Source organism: Mauremys reevesii, linkage group 1, assembly GCF_016161935.1.
Source record: "Mauremys reevesii isolate NIE-2019 linkage group 1, ASM1616193v1, whole genome shotgun sequence".
NCBI lineage: Eukaryota > Metazoa > Chordata > Testudines > Geoemydidae > Mauremys > Mauremys reevesii.
This window is the reverse complement of record NC_052623.1, coordinates 161,304,166-161,323,400: the sequence shown is the minus strand read 5'-3', so window position 1 is coordinate 161,323,400 and position 19,235 is coordinate 161,304,166. Positions and strand designations below refer to the sequence as shown.

The window sequence follows — 19,235 nt, the reverse complement described above, 5'->3', positions numbered from 1 at the left end:
TTTTTTCCCAATCTTCCCTCGTAGGTCATGTTTTCTAGACCTTTAATCATTTTTGCTGCTCTTCTCTGGACTTTCTCCAATTTGTCCACATCTTTCCTGAAATGTGGCGCCCAGAACTGGACACAAGACTCCAGTTGAGGCCTAATCAGCATGGAGTAGAGCAGAAGAATAACTTCTTGTGTCTTGCTTACAACACTCCTGCTAATACATCCCAGAATGAGGTTCTCATATTTAGCTTGTGATCCACTATGACCCCTAGATCCTTTTCTGCAGTACTCCTTCCTAGGCAGTCATTTCCCATTTTGTATGTGTGCAACTGATTGTTCCTTCCAAAGTGGAGTACTTTGCATTTGTCCTTATTGAATTTCATCCTATTTACTTCAGCCATTTCTCCAGTTTATCCAGATACATTTGAATTTTAATCCTATCCTCCAAAATACTTGCAACCACTCCTGTCTTGATATCATCTGCAAACTTTATAAAAGTGTACTCTCTATGATATTATCAAAATCATTGTTGAAGATACTGAACAGAACTGATCCCTGCGGGCAACGTTCCCTCTAATTTTTTCCATCCATGTGCAGAATGAATTTTGTTATGTGCACCAATATCGAGGTAATGTGCGGCACCAGTAGAAACAAACAAAAAAAAACTAGATATATATATTTTTTTAAAGTTACCATAAGGATAATTACTCCAGCCAGGACAGGTTAGGCATTTTAGAACTCACTACTGAAAGAATCAAATTTAAGCATAAGAGAGAAATAAAATAAAATGCACAGACCAGTCAAAAAACTAAAAGAATATATGTACAATTCAGGAAGTACCAAGAAGTAACAACACCACAAATATGTGTTGGGAGATGAGTGTGAAAGAGACTGGGTGTGGGTGTGTGTGTCAGAGAGCTGCTGGGGAAGTCTATGAGAGACCAAGCGCTGTCTCTGTAAGGCACTCGCCAGAAGGCTCAGAGCGCAGCAGTTGCCAGCGGCGATCCTGCTCCAGAGCCCTGTCCTGTCTCCCCTGCTCTGTGGGGATAGCGTACATGGGCGGGGGAGGCAGACATCCCAACATCAGCGCCTCTCCTCCTCGCCCCTTTTCTGCGCAAGCAGGAGGGTCCCAGGAGCAACTGGCCTGGGACTCCAAGGCAGAGGGCAGGAGCAATGCGGCTGCAGAACAGCAGGGGGAGGGTCACCTGAACACATGCTGCCATGTGCAGCTCTGCTAATCAAGTGTGCGGCACCTGATTCACTCCTGGGCTGCCATGCGACCGCACAGCTTAGAGTGAACACAGCCTGCAGGATCCCACTCAATAGGCCCTTCAATCTTGACTGTGAACCAATGATAACTACTCTCTGGGAATGGTTTTCCAACCAGTTATGCACCCACCTTATAATAGCTCCATCTAGGTTGTATTTCCCTGGATTGTTTAAGAGAAGGTCATGTGAGTAAGTATTAAAAGCCATACTAAAGTCAATATATACCATGTCTACTGCTCTCCCCCTTTCCACAAGACTTGTTACCCTGTCAAAGAAAGCTATCAGGTTGGTTGAAATGTTATAAATGAAGTAAACAAATAGGCCTTAAAGAAGCCTAAGCCAAAACAAAACAAAAAAAATTTCAAGTAATCTGCATGAACTCCAGCCCTTGCACTGATGTACAACAGCCTACCTACCGTGGATCTTTGTCCTTGGGCCAGCAGATCTTCATCGTCCAGCAAACCCTCCAACTGTTTCAGGAACTGTGTGAATTGGCTCCAGAGAGTGTGCTATGTACTCTAATCTCTACCCCAAAGGAGCAGTAAATTCCACAGCATGTGCCATTTAAACATGACATAATGAGTCTCTACAATTATTAATTTCTATGATACTATAGTTCCAAGAAGGGAGTGATGTTCACTGTGACACAAGAAGCAAAGGACACAAGGACAGTGGATAAAGGAATTTTTTTTTTTAAAGTGCATTGTAGGAAGACATCCACAAGACCATCTAAATAAGGACATTGAAAATTCAAAATATGGAGGGGGGAAAAGGTGTTTGCACTTATATACACTTGAAGGGTTTGGGTCTATATTGAAATAGATTAAAAAGCATATGTAACCACATGCCAAAAGTGAATTCAAGAATGGTTCTACCACCACCATCCCTACCTAGAATTTTAAACACACTTCATCTTCTATCTCCTGGGTGATTTACAAAAGGTAGAGAAGCAGGCACAGTGAGGATACTCAAGTTGCTTAAGATCACAAAGTGAGTCAGTGGCAGAGCTAGAAGAGAATCCAGTCTGCTGACTTCCATAGGCGGTCTCTCTCTTCCAGTAATTTAGACACGAGGGAGAGAGCACCGTCTCTGACAGGAGGACTCAGCAGCGGTCCCACTCACAAGGGCTTTTGTGCACTGTCCCCTCCGGTGGAAGAAGTTTAGGAACTGTGGATTAGGGAGTCTTGGCACCTTCCTAATTCCATGGAGCCCAGGGATGTGTAGGAAAGAGATACACCTCTACCCCGATATAACACGAATTCGGATATAACGCAGTAAAGCAGTGCTGGGGGGCGGGGGGGGCTGCACACTCTGGCAGATCAAAGCAAGTTTGATATAATGCAGATTCACCTATAACGCGGTACGATTTTTTGGCTCCTGAGAACAGCGTTATGTCAGGGTAGAGGTATATTCAGTTGACAAGTAGAGAGGCGCCAACCTGGCTGCTGCTCCATTGGCTTCCCTTCTCTCTTAACAGCACAGCCCCTTGACAGATTTTCAGGAAGTTAGGAATTAGTTACATGCAGACTTCTACACTAACTGTAATATTTACTAACATAAATGCTATGATACCTGCCAGAAGGCACTAAGGCATGGGTCCTGCTGTTAATTTAATGTTTTAGGATAATCTATGGCGCAGAGAAAAAGGGATATAGATACAGGCTTTGGAAGTTTCTCTCTTACCTGTATCCGAAGAGGATAACACTTTGCTGACTGGAGCACCTTGACAATGGATTGCTTGAACTGAGAAATCCTTTTCAATCACTTTCACTTTAGCAGGAGTTTTCACAGGAGAATCTGAGAAGCAAGTTTCTCATTTATTATCTCTCACCTAGATACTCTGGTGATAGGTATTTTAGAAACGTGTATAACAAAAATAACGGGCATCTGAAAAAGTGCTTTTACTGATACAAATTAGCATTTGAAAAAACCTGTCTAGTATAATTCTGGGCAAAAGTTCTGTCACTGGTAAATGCCAAATCTTCAGTCTTAAAATGAGCTCATTTTTCTGTTTATAATTTTGATTTTAAAACATTCTAGACAAAAGAGCCACATAAATAAAACTAAAAAAAGTTTGTGCAATGATTTGACGACTGTAACTCATATTTACATTTACAAACACACACACACAAAATTTTAAGAGGGTTTTAACTTTCTGCCTGTCACAGAAGGGCTAATAACACTAGTTATAGCAAGGCACAGTCTGGACCAACACTGGACAAGTTTCCTCGCACAACACTGCCAATCCACTTTAAAAATAGTTATAGCGATCAGGATTAGAAAGAACCAGCCAGGTCTGTAATAAGCACAGACTCTAGCAGTCTCATCAAGTTGTATGATAGTGTTGTAATGTGGACAAGCATCCACCAGAAGCCAAACTCATTTCCATTGGGATCTAAAACAAAAAGTCTAATATTATAAATAAAGTGTAGACATTACTGAGTGCTCTGAGAGCAACAACAACTAAGGTAAGTAACACAGGGAGCTCTTGATATACGGTGTTAAAGAGATTCCCTGGGCTGGGTAACTGCATAATAATTCACTGAAGGGTGGTACTTGGGGTCTCTACCAAGAGTTGGTAGCCCACTGGTCATCATAATCATTGAGAAATGTATGTGCAGATAATACTTAAAGGAGTTATGTATCTATACTTAAAATTACATTTTTAAGGTCTTGGAGTTATGGGAGGTCACCAAGAGGTGACATACCTTGGAAATATTCCTTTCAGGCAGGAGGTAATTAGCACGTATCTCCCTGTCCAGCCTATTGTGTATTGTATGCCTCGCGCTGTAGGCCTGTTTGCAGACTCAGGGCACATCTTCACTTGCAACGTTAAAGCGCTGGGCGCAGCAGCGCTTTAATGTGGCTTGCGTAGTCGCAGAATAGCGCTGGGAGAGAGCTCTCCCAAAACCAATCACCTCCATGAGGGGAACAGCTACCAGCGCTGGTGCACTTTCTATATTGGCACATTAGAGCGCTGACACTTGCAGCGCTCGGGGAGTGTATTTTCACACCCCTGAATGAGAAAGTAGCAGCGCTGTAAAAGTGCCAGTGTAGACAAGCCCTCAGTCTGAACTGAGAGATTGTGAAATTGAAGAGAGGAAATCTACAGGAAGAAACAAACAGCAGGGGGTGTCCTGTTTATGAATAAAGACCAAAGGCTGGTCTGGTTTATCTTGAGCCAGGTCTATACTTACAGATCTGTATCGGTACAACTACCTCACTCCGAAGTGTGAAGAATCCACCCCCTGAGCGATACAGTTACACCAGCCTGACTCCCCATGCAGATACTGCTAGGCTGACAGGAGAGCTTCTCCCGCAGACACAGCTACTGCCACGCAGGGAGGTGGATTAACTCCACTGACAGGAGAAGGTCTCCAACCAACATAGTAGCATCTTCCCTAAAGATCAGTCGCACGAGCGCTGCTGTAGCACCGTATGGGAAGACAAGCCTTTGGAGTGCAAAGAAACACAGAATCCTTCAGTGAGGTGGCAAACTGACAACATGCGGGTCTCATGAAAGAAGAGTTAAAGCCTGTCTGGCTGTAAAGCACTGCAGGGATTTTGGGTGAGTAGTACTTTATTTAACAAGAGCCTCTCATGTCTAATAAGTCCCATCTCCAGAAAGAGAGCTATAATTCTATTTTATATGTAACCATTTGCATACGATACTTCTACTTGCTACAACTTGAATCTCTATGCTTGGTTAAATCAACTTAGATATGATCGCAGCATAAACATATCTAAGTGCTGTGTGTTTGGTGGAGCAGTGATCTGAGGTGGAACTGGTAAACTGGCATATACTGCTCTTTTGGGAGAAATGGATTTGTGCATACTGCAAGTGACCAGTGGACCAGGGGCTGGCCGCTCCAGGGAGACACTCAGAGAGTTCAGGGATTGGACTGTGCCTATCGCTAATCAACAGAGTACCAGCGGTGCCTGTAAGGCCTAGAGAGGAGGGTTTATGTTGCCCGTGGCCAGCAGAGTTAGGAAGCTGACCCCAGCAAGCACAGACAAGGCTTCTTCATGCTAAAGACAGGGAGTAGCAAGGTGCCTCACAACCTCAGGTTATCCCAGGGAAGCGTCACTATGTAATCAAACTGTTTAATAAGGAAGATCCCTGTGAGGAATCCTGGTCAGGTGTGAATGGTAGCTTAGAACAACTCCAATCCATACTAAAGAGTTGGGGGCAGAGGAGATAAACAGGTCAAGAAATACAGAAGTCAGAAGTTAATAGTTTTAAAGCAGTGCATTTTCCATATAGGTAATATGGTTTACTTATATCCTCTCTTGTGGGTATGTATGCATATGGGGATGTGGGAGGGATAAAGAGGGTGGAAGAAAAGTGGGTAACTCCACATTTTCTTCCCTTCCCCCACATGACTGACAACAGAAGTAATATACTTCAAGAAAGCATTATGCATGTTAAAGCAAGGTACCCCCACAACTTCAATTTCTATTCTGGTAATACTGTCCTGTCTCTTTTGCACTTGGTCTATTTTTTTTTTCAAGTTTTCTATACATCACAGACAATCTGACATCTTATAAGAGCGCCTACATTAACAGCTTGTTGTATGTTTTTAGAGAGTCATGTGCCATCTTTTTTACAAGGGCAGACAGAGATGATCACCTTGACAGGGTGTAAGAAAACACCTCAAATACAATGGATTTATACATTAATAGCAGCATCATACTAGCTACTCTACCACACTCTTAGAGATTCGTGTTTTCAAAGGGAATACTAAACACACACACAAAAACCCAACCTCACCAAAGAGAGACACGTAACATTCACAGTACCAAGCAAAGGAAGTCATGATCATTTCTCACCTTACTTACTAGGAGGCTGATTCTGCTCCCACTGAAGTCATTAGCAAGACTTCCATTGACCTCAGTGGGGCAGGACCTGGCTTCATGCAAAAGAAATATTTTATCTAAAGTAACCAAGACCACATTAAAAATAAAACCAATCAACAAAACATAACCAAAAAAACCCAAAAAAACAAAACAAAACACCACCTAAATAGATCTAGACAATATTCTTTTTTCTTTCCCCGTTCCCCATAGGAACTATACTCCTAAAATCCAGCACAAACCAAACAAAATCTTTGATTTATATTTTAAAGTTCCACTGATGTCCTCACCTGGGCTCAGTGCAGAATGTTTCCCTTCGAGTCGAGGTTTGGTTTTCACAGCAGTAACAGTAGTGACTACAGTCCCACAAGGCATCACGGTTCTATCCTTTTCTATTTTTGTAGCAGGAAGCTGAGCAGGAACTTGCCAGGATTTTGACTCATTAGGTTCTACATAAGAGAACTAAAAAGAGAAAAATTGGTAATTAAAGTAATAAATTACACCTTAAAAGGAAAGAGAGACACTTTGAAACAGCAGCTGGAATTGTAGAGTGGACTAGATCAAAGCACACTGATGAACTGTTAGTGCATGTTAGCAAGGTACCAACAGACCTTTAAGAACGCACCAGAGTAGCGTGGGGCAGATTGACACCCCAGCTTGCCATGAACTAAGTGTTCATGTAGACAAGCCCTTATCAGACCCAAATTATTCCTTAAAGCTTTATCCATAACAGTCACAGCTTTTGCTTTAAGTAGGTAGGGTATGATTCACTGTTACCCTGCACCTTATGCAGTCATTTACACAAGTACAAAGAGAGGTCACAACACTACCATTTTGATTAAGTAGCACAACACTCAGTTGGCACTTCTGTAAGTTGTTACAAAACGTGCTGGGCAATAGGGTATTGGGCCTGTATTCTTCAAATGGACAATCTGACAGTCAAAAAGTCAACCATAAACATAAGAATGTGATACCTCTGCAGTGACCGATCCTAGCACAGGGCTATGGGTGCTGGGCCTGCTCTTCAGTGCAAAGCTTTGTTGTCCAGAAGGCTGTTTCCTGAACAAGTCTAAAGGTACAGTTGCCCATGCTGAAAAAGAACCTAAAATAAATGAAAGTGACATAGTAAGGTCTTGTCTGAGCTGTCAATATCTTTGAAGTTATTTTGAAAAGGTGGAAAACAGAAGCAATTGCTACTTCAAACTGCTGAGGCACCTAATATTGCAAAGCATTATCTCTGCAGCACAATAAGGTATTTACTTTATGAAGAGACAGCATTATTTGCAGAGGAAATTTTTAAAGAAAGATCTGTAGTTCTTGCAGGCTAGGTTTTTAGAATAGTTATAACAGTGCTTGACAGAAAATAAGGCAGATACTGAATCATTAATAGTTCCACTGGTTTTGTTTGTTTTAGTAATTTTTCCTCTGCATCCAGGACACTTGGAGAACAAACAAACAAACAAACCTCTAGAGATTCTGAACACTGATGAGATTGTTCAAAATACAATCCAGCTGAATTCTTTCATTTTCTCCTCAACTGCCCTTGTCTTGTACACCTCTACCCCGATATAACGTGGTCGTGGGGAGCCAAAAACCCCTACCGCGTTATAAGTGAAACGCTGTTATATCAGAGTAGCGATGGCAGGGCTGCAGCAGTGATTTAAAGAGCCCCAGGCCCTTTAAATCGCCAGCCGAGCCCTGCTGCCACAGCCCCAGGGTAGCGCCGGCAGGGCTCCAGCGGTGACTTAAAGGGCCCAGGGCTCCCTGCAGCAGCCAGAGCCCTGGACCCTTTAAAGCACTGCCCGAGCCCCGCTGCTACCGCGCTATATGCGAACCCGTGTTATATTGGATCGCGTTATAGTAGGGTAGAGGTGTATTTCATAGAGGGTGCTCCCTGGATTCATTTTGGATTGGTATAGCCAACTGAGAGTACTCCCTTATGTTGGTCTTAGAGTGCAAGTTTAGATTCTCTCTCTCTCTGTCTCTCAGATATCTTATAGTTATGTTAAAGTGGAATTCTATTGTTAACAAAATTAACATGAATCTAAAACTTTGTTATGCAGGTCCATGGGCAAAATCCTAGCCCCTTTCATGTTAATGCGAGTTTTGCCACTGATTTCAGTAGAGTCAGGATTTCACTCCATTAAGTATTAAGTCATCAGGATTTCCGTATTTCAGGGTGACAAGCATTTATGATTCTCCTTACTGCTGTGCTACAGCTTAGCTTCTTCAACTGACATAGAAAGGCCCTTTTAGATTAGTCTACTATAAAAGACGCTCACAACACTGACACCCCTTCTACCCAGTAAGCCCCACCCCACGCAGAATGTTCACCGTGAGACAGGAATGCCATTATTCTTCAGCGTTGCTATCAATTTGACACGGAAGGCACTCAGATGCCATGGTGAAAGGTAGCAGTATAAAACTGTACGATAGATGGACCTACATTAAAGTTAGACTGCGGCCATCCTTTCCCACATTCCTCTTCCTAAGATTTAACAATCACTACCACCACCACCACCACCCACATATCCAATTAAATATTACTTTTTCAGAAATTTTAAGTCTGCTATTTTATATTTATTTATTGTTAGACTCTTTTTAAGCAAATCAAATAAAGTAATAAAAATGTGCCATTAATGGTGTATGGTATGTGTAGTGGTTGACACATCTTGAAAGACTGTTATTAAAGACACCTACAAAAAAAATCTGTCCTGCCCAGGTAAGTGATAATACATACTTTGCCCCCTTACTGTGAAGTGTTATTAGGATATGGCTCTACATTAGACCAAAACTTTTTTTTGTTTTTTCCTTTATTTGTGTGTGAGTCTTTCCATCCTCCACATCTCTGTTTATATGTTTTTGACAAAATGGCTATTCCCCCCGCCCCCCTCACATTTGTCTGCTGAGGAAAAAAAAGTTACTTTCTGTATGTTTCTGATACACAACCATTTCTCCCCCAAAACTGGCTTATTTCCACTTAAAAATCTGTGGCCCAACAGAGCTTTTAAAAACAGCCACAATTGCCAAAAGTGTAACAAAATACAAAACTCACCCACCCTTGTATGGTTTTCGGATAGTTTTGTAATTCCTTTTTGCCAACCTTGAATTTAAAAACACATTCTATGTGACTAACATGGCACTCTAAATATGGCTTTGATAACAAGTTACTAAATATGGCTTACATAAGTTATATTGGATAAGGGCTTAATTAATAAGTAGTAGGCAGAAGGCTGGAGGAAAGGTGTGTAGTGTTTACTTGGTGGGTTGTGGAAAGTTTATCACAGTACTCTAACTTGTTTTTGAATCATTATTAATCTAAAGTTAACTAAATTTGACAATACCAAAACAGAAGAGAATAGCTAAGACTCAGAAAGGATGCTTCCATTTTTACAGAATAATCCTGACATATTAGCAAACTGACCCATGAGGTGTAACACTAAATTTAGAGTTTTTACCTAAAGTGAAGCACTAGGATAGAGAAATACTGCTTAAAGTAAATTTAGTTGGAATGGCATTAAATTAATTATTGAAGACGAGAAAGGATTGGAGTGTATCGACAGAACCTGCACTGAGAATTCTTGGTCCAGCGTTTAGCAATAGTAGCAGATGAGGAAGGTGGCTTGTATTTAGAAGGGTCTATTAGAAGTTTAAGAATTGTGTGCAATCACTGTACAAAACAAATAATACAATAAATTTGGTACAAAGTACCATGGCTCATATGAAAGTTGTGAAACTGAACATTCCCTTTGATCTTAAAACCTGCCTACGCCATCCCCTCACCAGCAATCCAAGAAGAAAAAAAATATATGCCTGCTCCTCTCCTCATCAAGTAGAGAGTTACTCTGCAATGGAAACGTCTTTCTTGTAAGTAGGGATAAGGAGCTCTAAGCTGGGATGGTAGAATCAGGTATAGTAGCGTACAATTTCCTATAGTCAAAGTTTGATTATACATAAGTGGGATTATGTGCTTGGAAACAGCCAGTTTGGGCAGAAGGGAAGTTAGGATTACTTTCTATTCATCCACTCAGAGGCGGTGGATGTATTTTTCCCTTCTCTGGCACAAGAAGTTTTATTTGAAATTTTATAAACACAAGACTATTCAGAGTTGGTAAGCAGTTCTAGACACAAGTGGCACAAGGGTTTGTTTCTGGGCTATGGTAAGCAGTCAAACTTTTGCACTCTGTGTAGAAGTGCAGCACTGTTCTGCTGACCTGCCAAACAGTAAGTGGGTCTCATAAGCCCATTCAGGAACATAAAACATGGGAAGTCTAAAGTAAGAGAATATTAGAGGGTGGAACCATAAAAAACAGCAGACAAGCTCAAGACAGCACTCAGACTCAAGTCTTATTTGCACAGTCCTGCCTTAGAGCTTTGTTAAAAAAATACCCAGGAATATGGAAAAGCATTTGCACAATATCAACCCTTGTGTCAGTGTTTGGGGACAGAAGGAAACAGCGAAAAACCTCCACCCGCTTCACAGCAGGAGGTCATCTAAAACTACCACTGGAGTTAGCCTTTGATCCTTAATTTAAGTAGCTAAGCCCTAAAGCAGAACTGGGCTTACAAACAAATTTAATTCTGAAATCCTTCCTGGGTTGACTTTTTTTTTTTTTTTTTAAATTGTTCCAAGCTAGCAAAACTCCCGGCTTCTCTTTTTAGGGCTCTCTTGCCCCAGCGACTATTAGCCTTCTTTGTTCCTGGAGTTATTGAAGTGTACCTGATCTGACTACCAGGATTAGTCAGCAGAACAGATCTACATTAACTACCAACTTCTGACAGCTTCTCACATGATCTTATTCAACTGTGTAAACAAAAAAGAGGATTTATTTCAAGATCTCAGTAATGCCCATGAGGGGACCATGCAAAAGAATTCAGTTGCAGTACTTACTATCCAATTTCCCATCTTCCAAGATCTGCAGTTGTAACTCTTTTGATTTGGCATTTAATTCACTGTGGAATAAATAAAATGATGTCAAGCCTTTGAAGAGTTTTCATTCCTACTCCAGTTATTGTACTGGGAATGTTTCTCCCCTCTTCATTTTAAATCACTCTTTATACAAGGCTTTATTTGTCTCACACCTTGCATATTGCACCATACAGTGCAGTGTTATTGTCCAGCCAGTGGAAAGTGTTAGACAGCATTTACAGCACTCTGCCTTTCAAATACTGTCAAGACAACATGTGCGTCACTTCTTGACCTCAATTAACTTGAGGGAAGGGAATGCTGAGGTGGAGCCTAACCCTGGATCTATCTAGCTTCCTCACTAAATTTAGGATTGCCAAAACATTTCCTTTATAAGAGGGCCTTTTTTTTCAGTTGGTTATAAAACTTTGCCTTTCAGAATGAAGTTTTCCATGTATGTGCTCTACCCGAAGACTGAGAAACAATTCCTTCTGCGTACAGCTGAGGCAACAACAGCTCCCAAATTCATAAGTCAAGAAGATGGAACAGATCCAGTGGTCTATTAAAAGTGGAGGAGCATCCTGCCAATGTAAGATTATTTTAATAAGGGAGGTAAATATTACATTTAAATAAAATAGTTTTCTGGCATAGATATCTGACCACTGACTGTGAAACTTCCTGATTTAAAAATCATTGGTGCTTCTCCCTGGTATTTTTTCTAAGAAGGGTCCATATTATTTTGGCACAAAGTTAGACTGAAGGGGATGAGAGTAAAGAACCAGTTGCTACATGACATGACCAGCACGAATCATTAGACACAACTGCTTTTGGTATAACCTGTGGTGCTTTATGCAATAGACAAAAAAAAGTCAAAAACAAAAACACCACACCCAAATCTATCAACTGGGCTGTTAAAGCACATGGATATTGTGAAATTTCCTCTAAAACTTTATTCTGTTCCTTCTGCAATAAGTATAAGAGTTCAGTGGAGAACTTTAATATTGGAAACATATTTTAACACTATGCTTCTATTCAGGTGGGAACTCTCTCAGTGCTGAGCCGCACTTCCAAGGAAGACACAGAGTGCAGCAGGAAGGGGAGTGGTGTTAGCAATTCAGTAGGTGGCACTCTTCCCATTGAGCCAATGCACCTCGTTGGGGGTGGTTTTATTTTGTCGGTGGGAGAGCTCTCTCCTGCCAACAAAGAGTGGCTACACTGCATACCTTACAGTGGCACTGCTGTAGCGACACAACTGTGCTGCTGTAAGGTGTGCAGTGCAGACACAGACCAAATCCTGACTACTTATCATCATCAAAGATCTCATAGGACTTTGCAAACTTATCTCCCTTAGGCACATGTAGAGCACTCATCACTATGGAAAGCATACCATAACTGTGGTGTAATGACCAAATTCCAGTTAAAATAGTCATCCTGCTCACCTGAACTCCCCTTGCAGTTTTCGCTGTAGAATACCCTTTCCACTTCCTGTCCTAAAACATAGGTAAAGGCTGCTGTGCAGCATCGAACAGATACTCTGTTCCACTAACAGATAGCTGAAGCCATCTGCAAATACAGTATATGAAGTTCGTAAAGGACTTTGAGATATTTCAAGATGAAAGATGCTATCCAACTGGTTTATTTCTATTACTAATGCAAATGAGTTGCATCATGCTCATCCCAGCAATGTGGTGGCAAAGAATCACATGGCAGAGTGTCTGGTCTGTGGCCTTGCAAGGCCATTGTCTTTGATGAGAGAGACTTTTTCAGTGATTAGACCAAGCACAGAAAAGAACATAAGTCACTAGACTTCAGGTGTCTTAAGATGTCAGCTTCAAGGCTAATTATCTTTCACTAAACATAACAGCAAGATAACATACAGCCGCATGCACTGGACACATCTCCCATTTAAGTGCATGATAAAAAACAAGATTTTTAGGGTTGCATTAAGAAATACTTACCAAGCTTCTCTTCCTGGCTAGGTCATATTCAGAGCATTTATCATACATTCAAATCGGGGGAGCTGCAGTCTCCACATCCTAAAACTATCTCAGACTACAATTCCTTCACAATCCATCCATGGCTGCTGCTGCTGCTTCGCAATGCTCTCACCTGTGCTATGCATGCACCTACAAATGCAGCGCCGGGAACAATGAGGAGGGAGAAAGCTTCCCTTCTGCAGAGCTGTGCACTGCAGCGCCCCTCACCCCCTAGGGATGAAGAACAGATACCCAGTTCACTCCATCCTTAAGCAGGTGGTAAAGCAGCTGCCAGTCCCAGCAGGAGCACTGACCTAATCCTCTCCTAGATCAGGTCTTCATGAAATTTGCCCCTCTGCCCTTTTAGGAAGGCAAAAGGGACAATGGATGCTGTACAGTGACTCCGTGGTGAGGGGGACACAGGGTGACACAGCAAGTGGCACTTTTCTTTTAAAGAAGTAGAAAGGAGGGAAGGTTCCTAAAATGGATTGAGGCAGGAAAACTATTGATAGGCTGTAAGGGAGAGGAAGACCCCAATGGGAGCCAACACCTTTTGCTTTAATGCTCTGGGAGAAGAGAAGCACCTACAGCACAGTACACACAGCAGCACCTCTCTTTTTCTCACTTATTATGACAACCTGCTTCTGCTCCCTCCCTTCCTTTTAGCCAGTAAAGTAAAAAGCCTCTGGCCCTATCAGTGGCTCCACACTACATAGTTAGGTTGACATAAGGCAGCTTATGTCAGTGTCTACATTATAGTCTTGCTCCCGCCGATGCATGTGCCCTACTACACAGATATAAGTCCGACACTTCGGAGGTGGAATTATGTCAGCGTAGTTAGGGCGACACAGCGTCTGTGTAGACACTGCGTTCCTTACAGCGTCTGTCTTGTCAATTTCATGGCTCAGCTGAAACTGTGAACTGACAAGAAAGCCGGCTCCCCAGTCGTGCTGCCAGGTCTCTGCTCCAAGCTGGGCTGTCATCCAGGCTCTCGGCTTGGGCTGCTGCTCAGGATCCCCACTGGGAGCAAAGCAACTAACTGGACTAAGGGCATGGATCTCCTTCCAGAGGTGAGGAGCCCTGGGTGGCTTCCCCTCACTCCCAGGTGGGAGCAGGGAGCAGTTGGGCTCCTGGCAAGGAGCTGTGTGGAGCTGAGAGCCCTGGCTCTCAGAGTGCCCACACTACCCCTCTTCAGTCGGCAGAAGCGCTCCTAGCGAGGACGCACACCACTGACAGGAGGAGGATAGTGTGGACATCAGCCACCACAGTAACTACTGAGATGGCTGTAAGATGACCTAACATAGGTCGACTTAAGATTGTGGTGTAGGAATGCCCGTAGGTACTTGCCACCATCCATCTCTATTAGAAACCACACATCTGTAATTCCCAATCCCAGGCTCAACAATCCTCAATTAAAAGTAAAAAAATGACTGAAATCCATGTTAACACTTGCTATAACTTAGTGTTAGGCCTGAATAAAGATGTAGCACAAAACCAGTTATGCCAACCTGACCGAAGTCAGGCTAACAGATTGTTGGGGTTTCGAGTCCCTGACATTAGTACCAGAAAATTGCTTTAAAAACCAGTTATGCCCTGTCAGTGTCAAATCATCGGAAATAAAACTAATAGGATATGTTAAAAACACAGTTCCTCTTCCAATGTCTTATATAAATTGAGACTGTAGAAACATTTAATAGAAGATGTTATGTTGGTGGTTACTTACAAGATGAACTCCTCTTTCCAAGAGAGGTTAGTGCCATTTTTAGCTATCGAGCTGGAAAATTTCTGTAGAGGATCATTCAACTGAGTTACACATACTGGATTTATGCTGCCTGTATTGGGAAAGGAAAGGGAAGGAACAAATATCCAACTGTTGACTTCAAGTCATCAATAAGCCTATTTCTCTTGAACAAGTACAAGACACCTTTTTGTCAAGACCACTGGGGAAAAAAAAAAAGTCCCCCACACCCTAGTGTTATTCCTTCTTCCTACCCCTTATTGTTTGTATTACATTAATGCCCAGTCAAGATTGGGGCATCTTTGCCCAACGTGTTGTATAAACATACTAAAAAAACCCAAACAAGCCAGGCCCCAAAGACCTTAAAATTAAAGTGTAAGACCAGGAGCTATGAGTGTCAGTGTAACAAAATCACGAGAGCTAGAGAGAGGAGGAGGGTAATAACAATCGGAAATGTAGTTACCAAGAGAAGTTATGTGAACAGTTATATGGTTTCAAGTCACTTAAAACAAAAATTAGATAAAATATTTGAAGTCCTTACTGACGGTCTATCTAGCCGTTTCTTGAGGAACTACTATTTCTTGTGTTAACAGATATTGATTGCCATATTGTTAATGAACAATGATTTACAGACTGCTATTTTTAAAGAGATCATGCCACTCAAGAGCATTGCTCTACTAACACAGAAATGTCTACTAACAAGTTGAAGGTAAAAGTGAATAATTTTACTGTTATTCCAAGTAGGAACAGTTGGTATTATTTCTAGCTTCTAAAAACCACATTTAATAAAAAGGAGTAAACTTTTACAATGCCAAAAGTCACTATTTTTCATCTTTGGGGCTCTGGAGAATGACAACAGGCAAGAACATACTCAAATTTGCACTGAGGTTGTGCACAGAAATAGACAAAGTTATATACTGAATCTACACACACACACGTAATTTGCTATATTAAATCAATCTAAGATGTGTTACCTGAACCTCATACACATAAGACCTATACAAAAACATATGTAGAGCCTACTAACAAAGTAATTGTAAACAATGATTATTTACCAGTTAGAACTCACTATACAAACTCATACAGGCATATTAATGTGGCAAAACCCTGTTATGGACAGGTTAAAAATTCATGTTTTAGCCTATGTAAAAACATAGGTAAAGAAACTATGCAGGTTAATCAATATTCTACAGAGGGCTCCAACAACATGGTTAGACTCAGTTTAGTCCTGCCTACAAATGCCGAAAACAAACTATGTTTTAAAATGTTTTAACATGATCCAATAACAATAACAGTCACTTAAGAAAAGAAAAAAAGAATCCCTTAGCCTGACAGTGCTAAGGATTCACCCCATTCTCAGTAGGGAGTCAAACCCAAGCACAGGGTTTAATGACTGTTGAATTCTGGCCTATTTACATTACAAAAGCCACAGAGACCAAGACTGCACCCAACCTGAAGCACTTCAGAAGGGGCATCTGTTTGTTTGTTTAAGTAACTAGCGATTCTGGATGCTCAGATCAAGGCATGTTAAAAGATTTTCAGAAAGTTCCAATCACCCATATTCGGGGGTGGAGGGAAATCTACATTGAAAAAGCACCCTTTTGAAAGGTCTCAAGTTGGGCACACACAAAATTGAGGCACCCAAAGGTCACTGATCAGATCAGGGCTTTGAAGCAGAGCCTGGAGCTGGAGCACGGAGCAGCTCCGGAGCAGTGGAGCTGCAGCTTTTTGCCTGGAGCTGGAGCGGAGCCGGAGCACAGCTCCAAAACCCTGGATCAGACACTTCTGAAAAGCTTAGTTGGTGCTCAAGCCCTCAAGCAATGAAGCAGGCAGGCTTGATCATGAAGAAGCTTAGCACTTGAAAGACAGGTTGAACGCCTACGCCCCAAACATAAGCAGCACAACTCGTTTTAGGAGGCAGCGACCTCCTGCTTGGCTTCATGCTCCATGTGTCCCAAGCCAATGACTGGTTTTTTTTTTTTTTTTTTGGAAAAAAGTATGTCTTTCTTCAATAAAGTATCCCTGCCTGAATAAACATCTCATGGAGGGTTCTAGTGTTAACAAATTACTCAGAGCACAGCTAAACCAGTGTCATATCGAGTAATATTCAACCAAACAGAAAAAAGACCGTGAGTTGGATACCACCACCTATGTTTGGAGGGCTTATGTTGAGTCATCAGTTGTTAAGCAGAGCTTCCAAATGATTTAAGTGGAAAGTTCTATTAAAAAGTGACAGTACAATAAGGGTCTTTCAAGGGGTTTTACTTCCTTTTGTTTCCTCTCCTCTCCCCAAAATGTGACTTTTCAGACCATACAATGTGTAACAAATTAATTTTCTTGGAAATCTCTGGACATAATTCATATTGGGCCATATTCAACCCCTTCCCACCAACAGACCTGCAGGGGAGAGGCCCTGACTGAGGAAAGAACTAAGGAGGTTTCCTTTGGAGTTCCCTCCACGCCCCTAACAGAATGATTACCCTAACCCCACATACACACAGAATTGAACACAATCAGTGCACTGTATTCTATGTCCTCCTCTCTTCCCACACCACCCTTGAGGACTGTACACATCTTGCCAAAGGACAGAACCATCTTGATAAAGATCCTATGCCTTCACATTGGCAACAGGGCCCTTTGCTCCTTGGCAGTGCAACTCTATTACAGCCACCTTATCAATTACTTCATCTTCTGCTGCCTCAGAACTCCCTGTCCTCCTTAATTGCAGGGGTGCTTCATGGTACCGAGCAGTTTATTGACTATGGTTTGCTGGGGGCATAGAAGGAGAGAGTCATGATGTGCACAGTGCATAATCTTGGTTTGAAACAACCCAAAATTGGTGACCTGGGCATGGTGCAAAGGAATCTGCTCTATAGGGTTTTGAGGGAGGGCTGAAGGTCTGCTTCCAGTAACGATGGCAGGATGGAAAGGAATTTGGCAGGATTCCTTTTTGGAATAATTAATTAGTGCTTCTGGGGTTTTATTTTGTTACAATATTATGCGCCAAGACACTTAGCTTTGTGCATGAGTCTTTTAATTATTCAAATTAAAATCAATCAGTTACTCCGCCCCACCTACAGGTTCTTGGAAGTGGAGAGGATGGAAAGGAAAAAGGCCCACCAGTGACGCAGAGGCAGCAGATCAGAAGGAGGAGTTATCTGATCCATTCATTGTATTTTGTTGTGTCTGAAAGTATGACCACTACAGGTTTAAGAGTCACCCTCCTTACAACTTTGAAGCAGAACATCTGTCTGCAGTAGATTTTGTTTTACCTGCAGCACTGTGATCAGTCAGTGTGGCTACAATGTTCTTCACTAGCAGTTTTAGTTCATGAATCCTGGGAGGTTTCGGAGGGCTCGTGCCCTGGGGGAGACTTCCTATGTTTTGTACATTCTGTGAAAAGGAAACAAGACATAAGGGATCATCTATATAAAATACTCAATACGTGTATACTCATACAGATCAACATGGTAAAAGTCATTTGATATTAAAAATTACAGGGCAGCATTAGCAACAAGGTAGTCACCCAGGAATTTTAAGGTAAAATCCTCCTGTACCAGAGGTTATGTGCTTTAAAGTGTTTCTCTATGATTTCTGATCAAATAGCACAGTGTTAAACTTGCAGTTCATTCACAGGATTATGAGTGTCCTCTGACCAGACATATTAATATTAACAGAAAGCAGGTTGCAAAATTTATCTAAATGTATACAAGACTTACCTGTGCCTCCTTTATTATATCTGTAGGTTTTGTACTCAAAATTACAGATGGTGAAACTGAACTAATTAGATTCTGGAAAACATCTCTGAATAGCTCAGATATTGCACATGTCTCAGCCATCTGGCCCTAGTAGGGGAGAAAAAAGAATCATGCTTCTAATTAATCAGGAGAATAAACATAAATGCAGAAATTCACTGGACAGCTGACTATGCAGACTACCACTATATCATAAAGCAAATGTTGTAAGAATGAGAGCAGGTCTAGTGCCAATAGGCAGACATACTGAAATGTCAGACAAATAGTCACTGATCTTAGCTATTAAAAATAAAAAACCCACATTCACAATATATGCATTATAATCACATGCAGTTCTGAAAGAGAAATGGAAAGGGTAGAGTCATTACTCACCTCAAAAAGAACCTGTCAGGATTTCATACATATTTGTTATGCTGTTAAAGCTCTTTTACCACCTGGGCCACACCAGGATAGCAATACAGTACATACAGACAGCAGGTCAGATTATCAGCCTAGTACCATTGACTTCTATGGAACTATGCGGACTTCCATTAGCTGAAATTTGGCAACTTCCATTCAGCACACAATGATCATTTTGGTACTTCTTAAGCGCAAACCTCAGCCATGCCTAAAATAGTTCTGTATGAATATTCAGGCAGCTCCAGTCAAGAAACTTAAGCTATCATTCCCATCCCCGCTTGTCATCCAAGAAATGCTTTCCAGATATTGATGGTTCATTGCAGCACTCATTTATGCTCGGTCCTTTATATT

At 41.6% G+C, this 19,235-nt stretch overlaps 1 protein-coding gene across 2 annotated transcripts in view; it reads right to left on the bottom strand.

Moving 5' to 3' along the window:
* The window catches only part of C2CD2 (C2 calcium dependent domain containing 2), a 47,025-nt gene that overhangs the window by 13,975 nt on the left and 13,815 nt on the right, over positions 1–19,235 (bottom strand). For both annotated transcript variants that reach the window (XM_039499186.1, XM_039499175.1), the window contains exons 5-11: positions 18,450–18,575; positions 18,003–18,123; positions 14,716–14,824; positions 11,002–11,063; positions 7,085–7,212; positions 6,401–6,572; positions 2,940–3,053 (exon numbers count right to left, since the gene is read on the bottom strand). In XM_039499186.1, the coding sequence (XP_039355120.1) occupies positions 2,940–3,053; positions 6,401–6,572; positions 7,085–7,212; positions 11,002–11,063; positions 14,716–14,824; positions 18,003–18,123; positions 18,450–18,575 (832 nt within the window). The remainder of the gene's footprint in view (positions 1–2,939; positions 3,054–6,400; positions 6,573–7,084; positions 7,213–11,001; positions 11,064–14,715; positions 14,825–18,002; positions 18,124–18,449; positions 18,576–19,235) is intronic.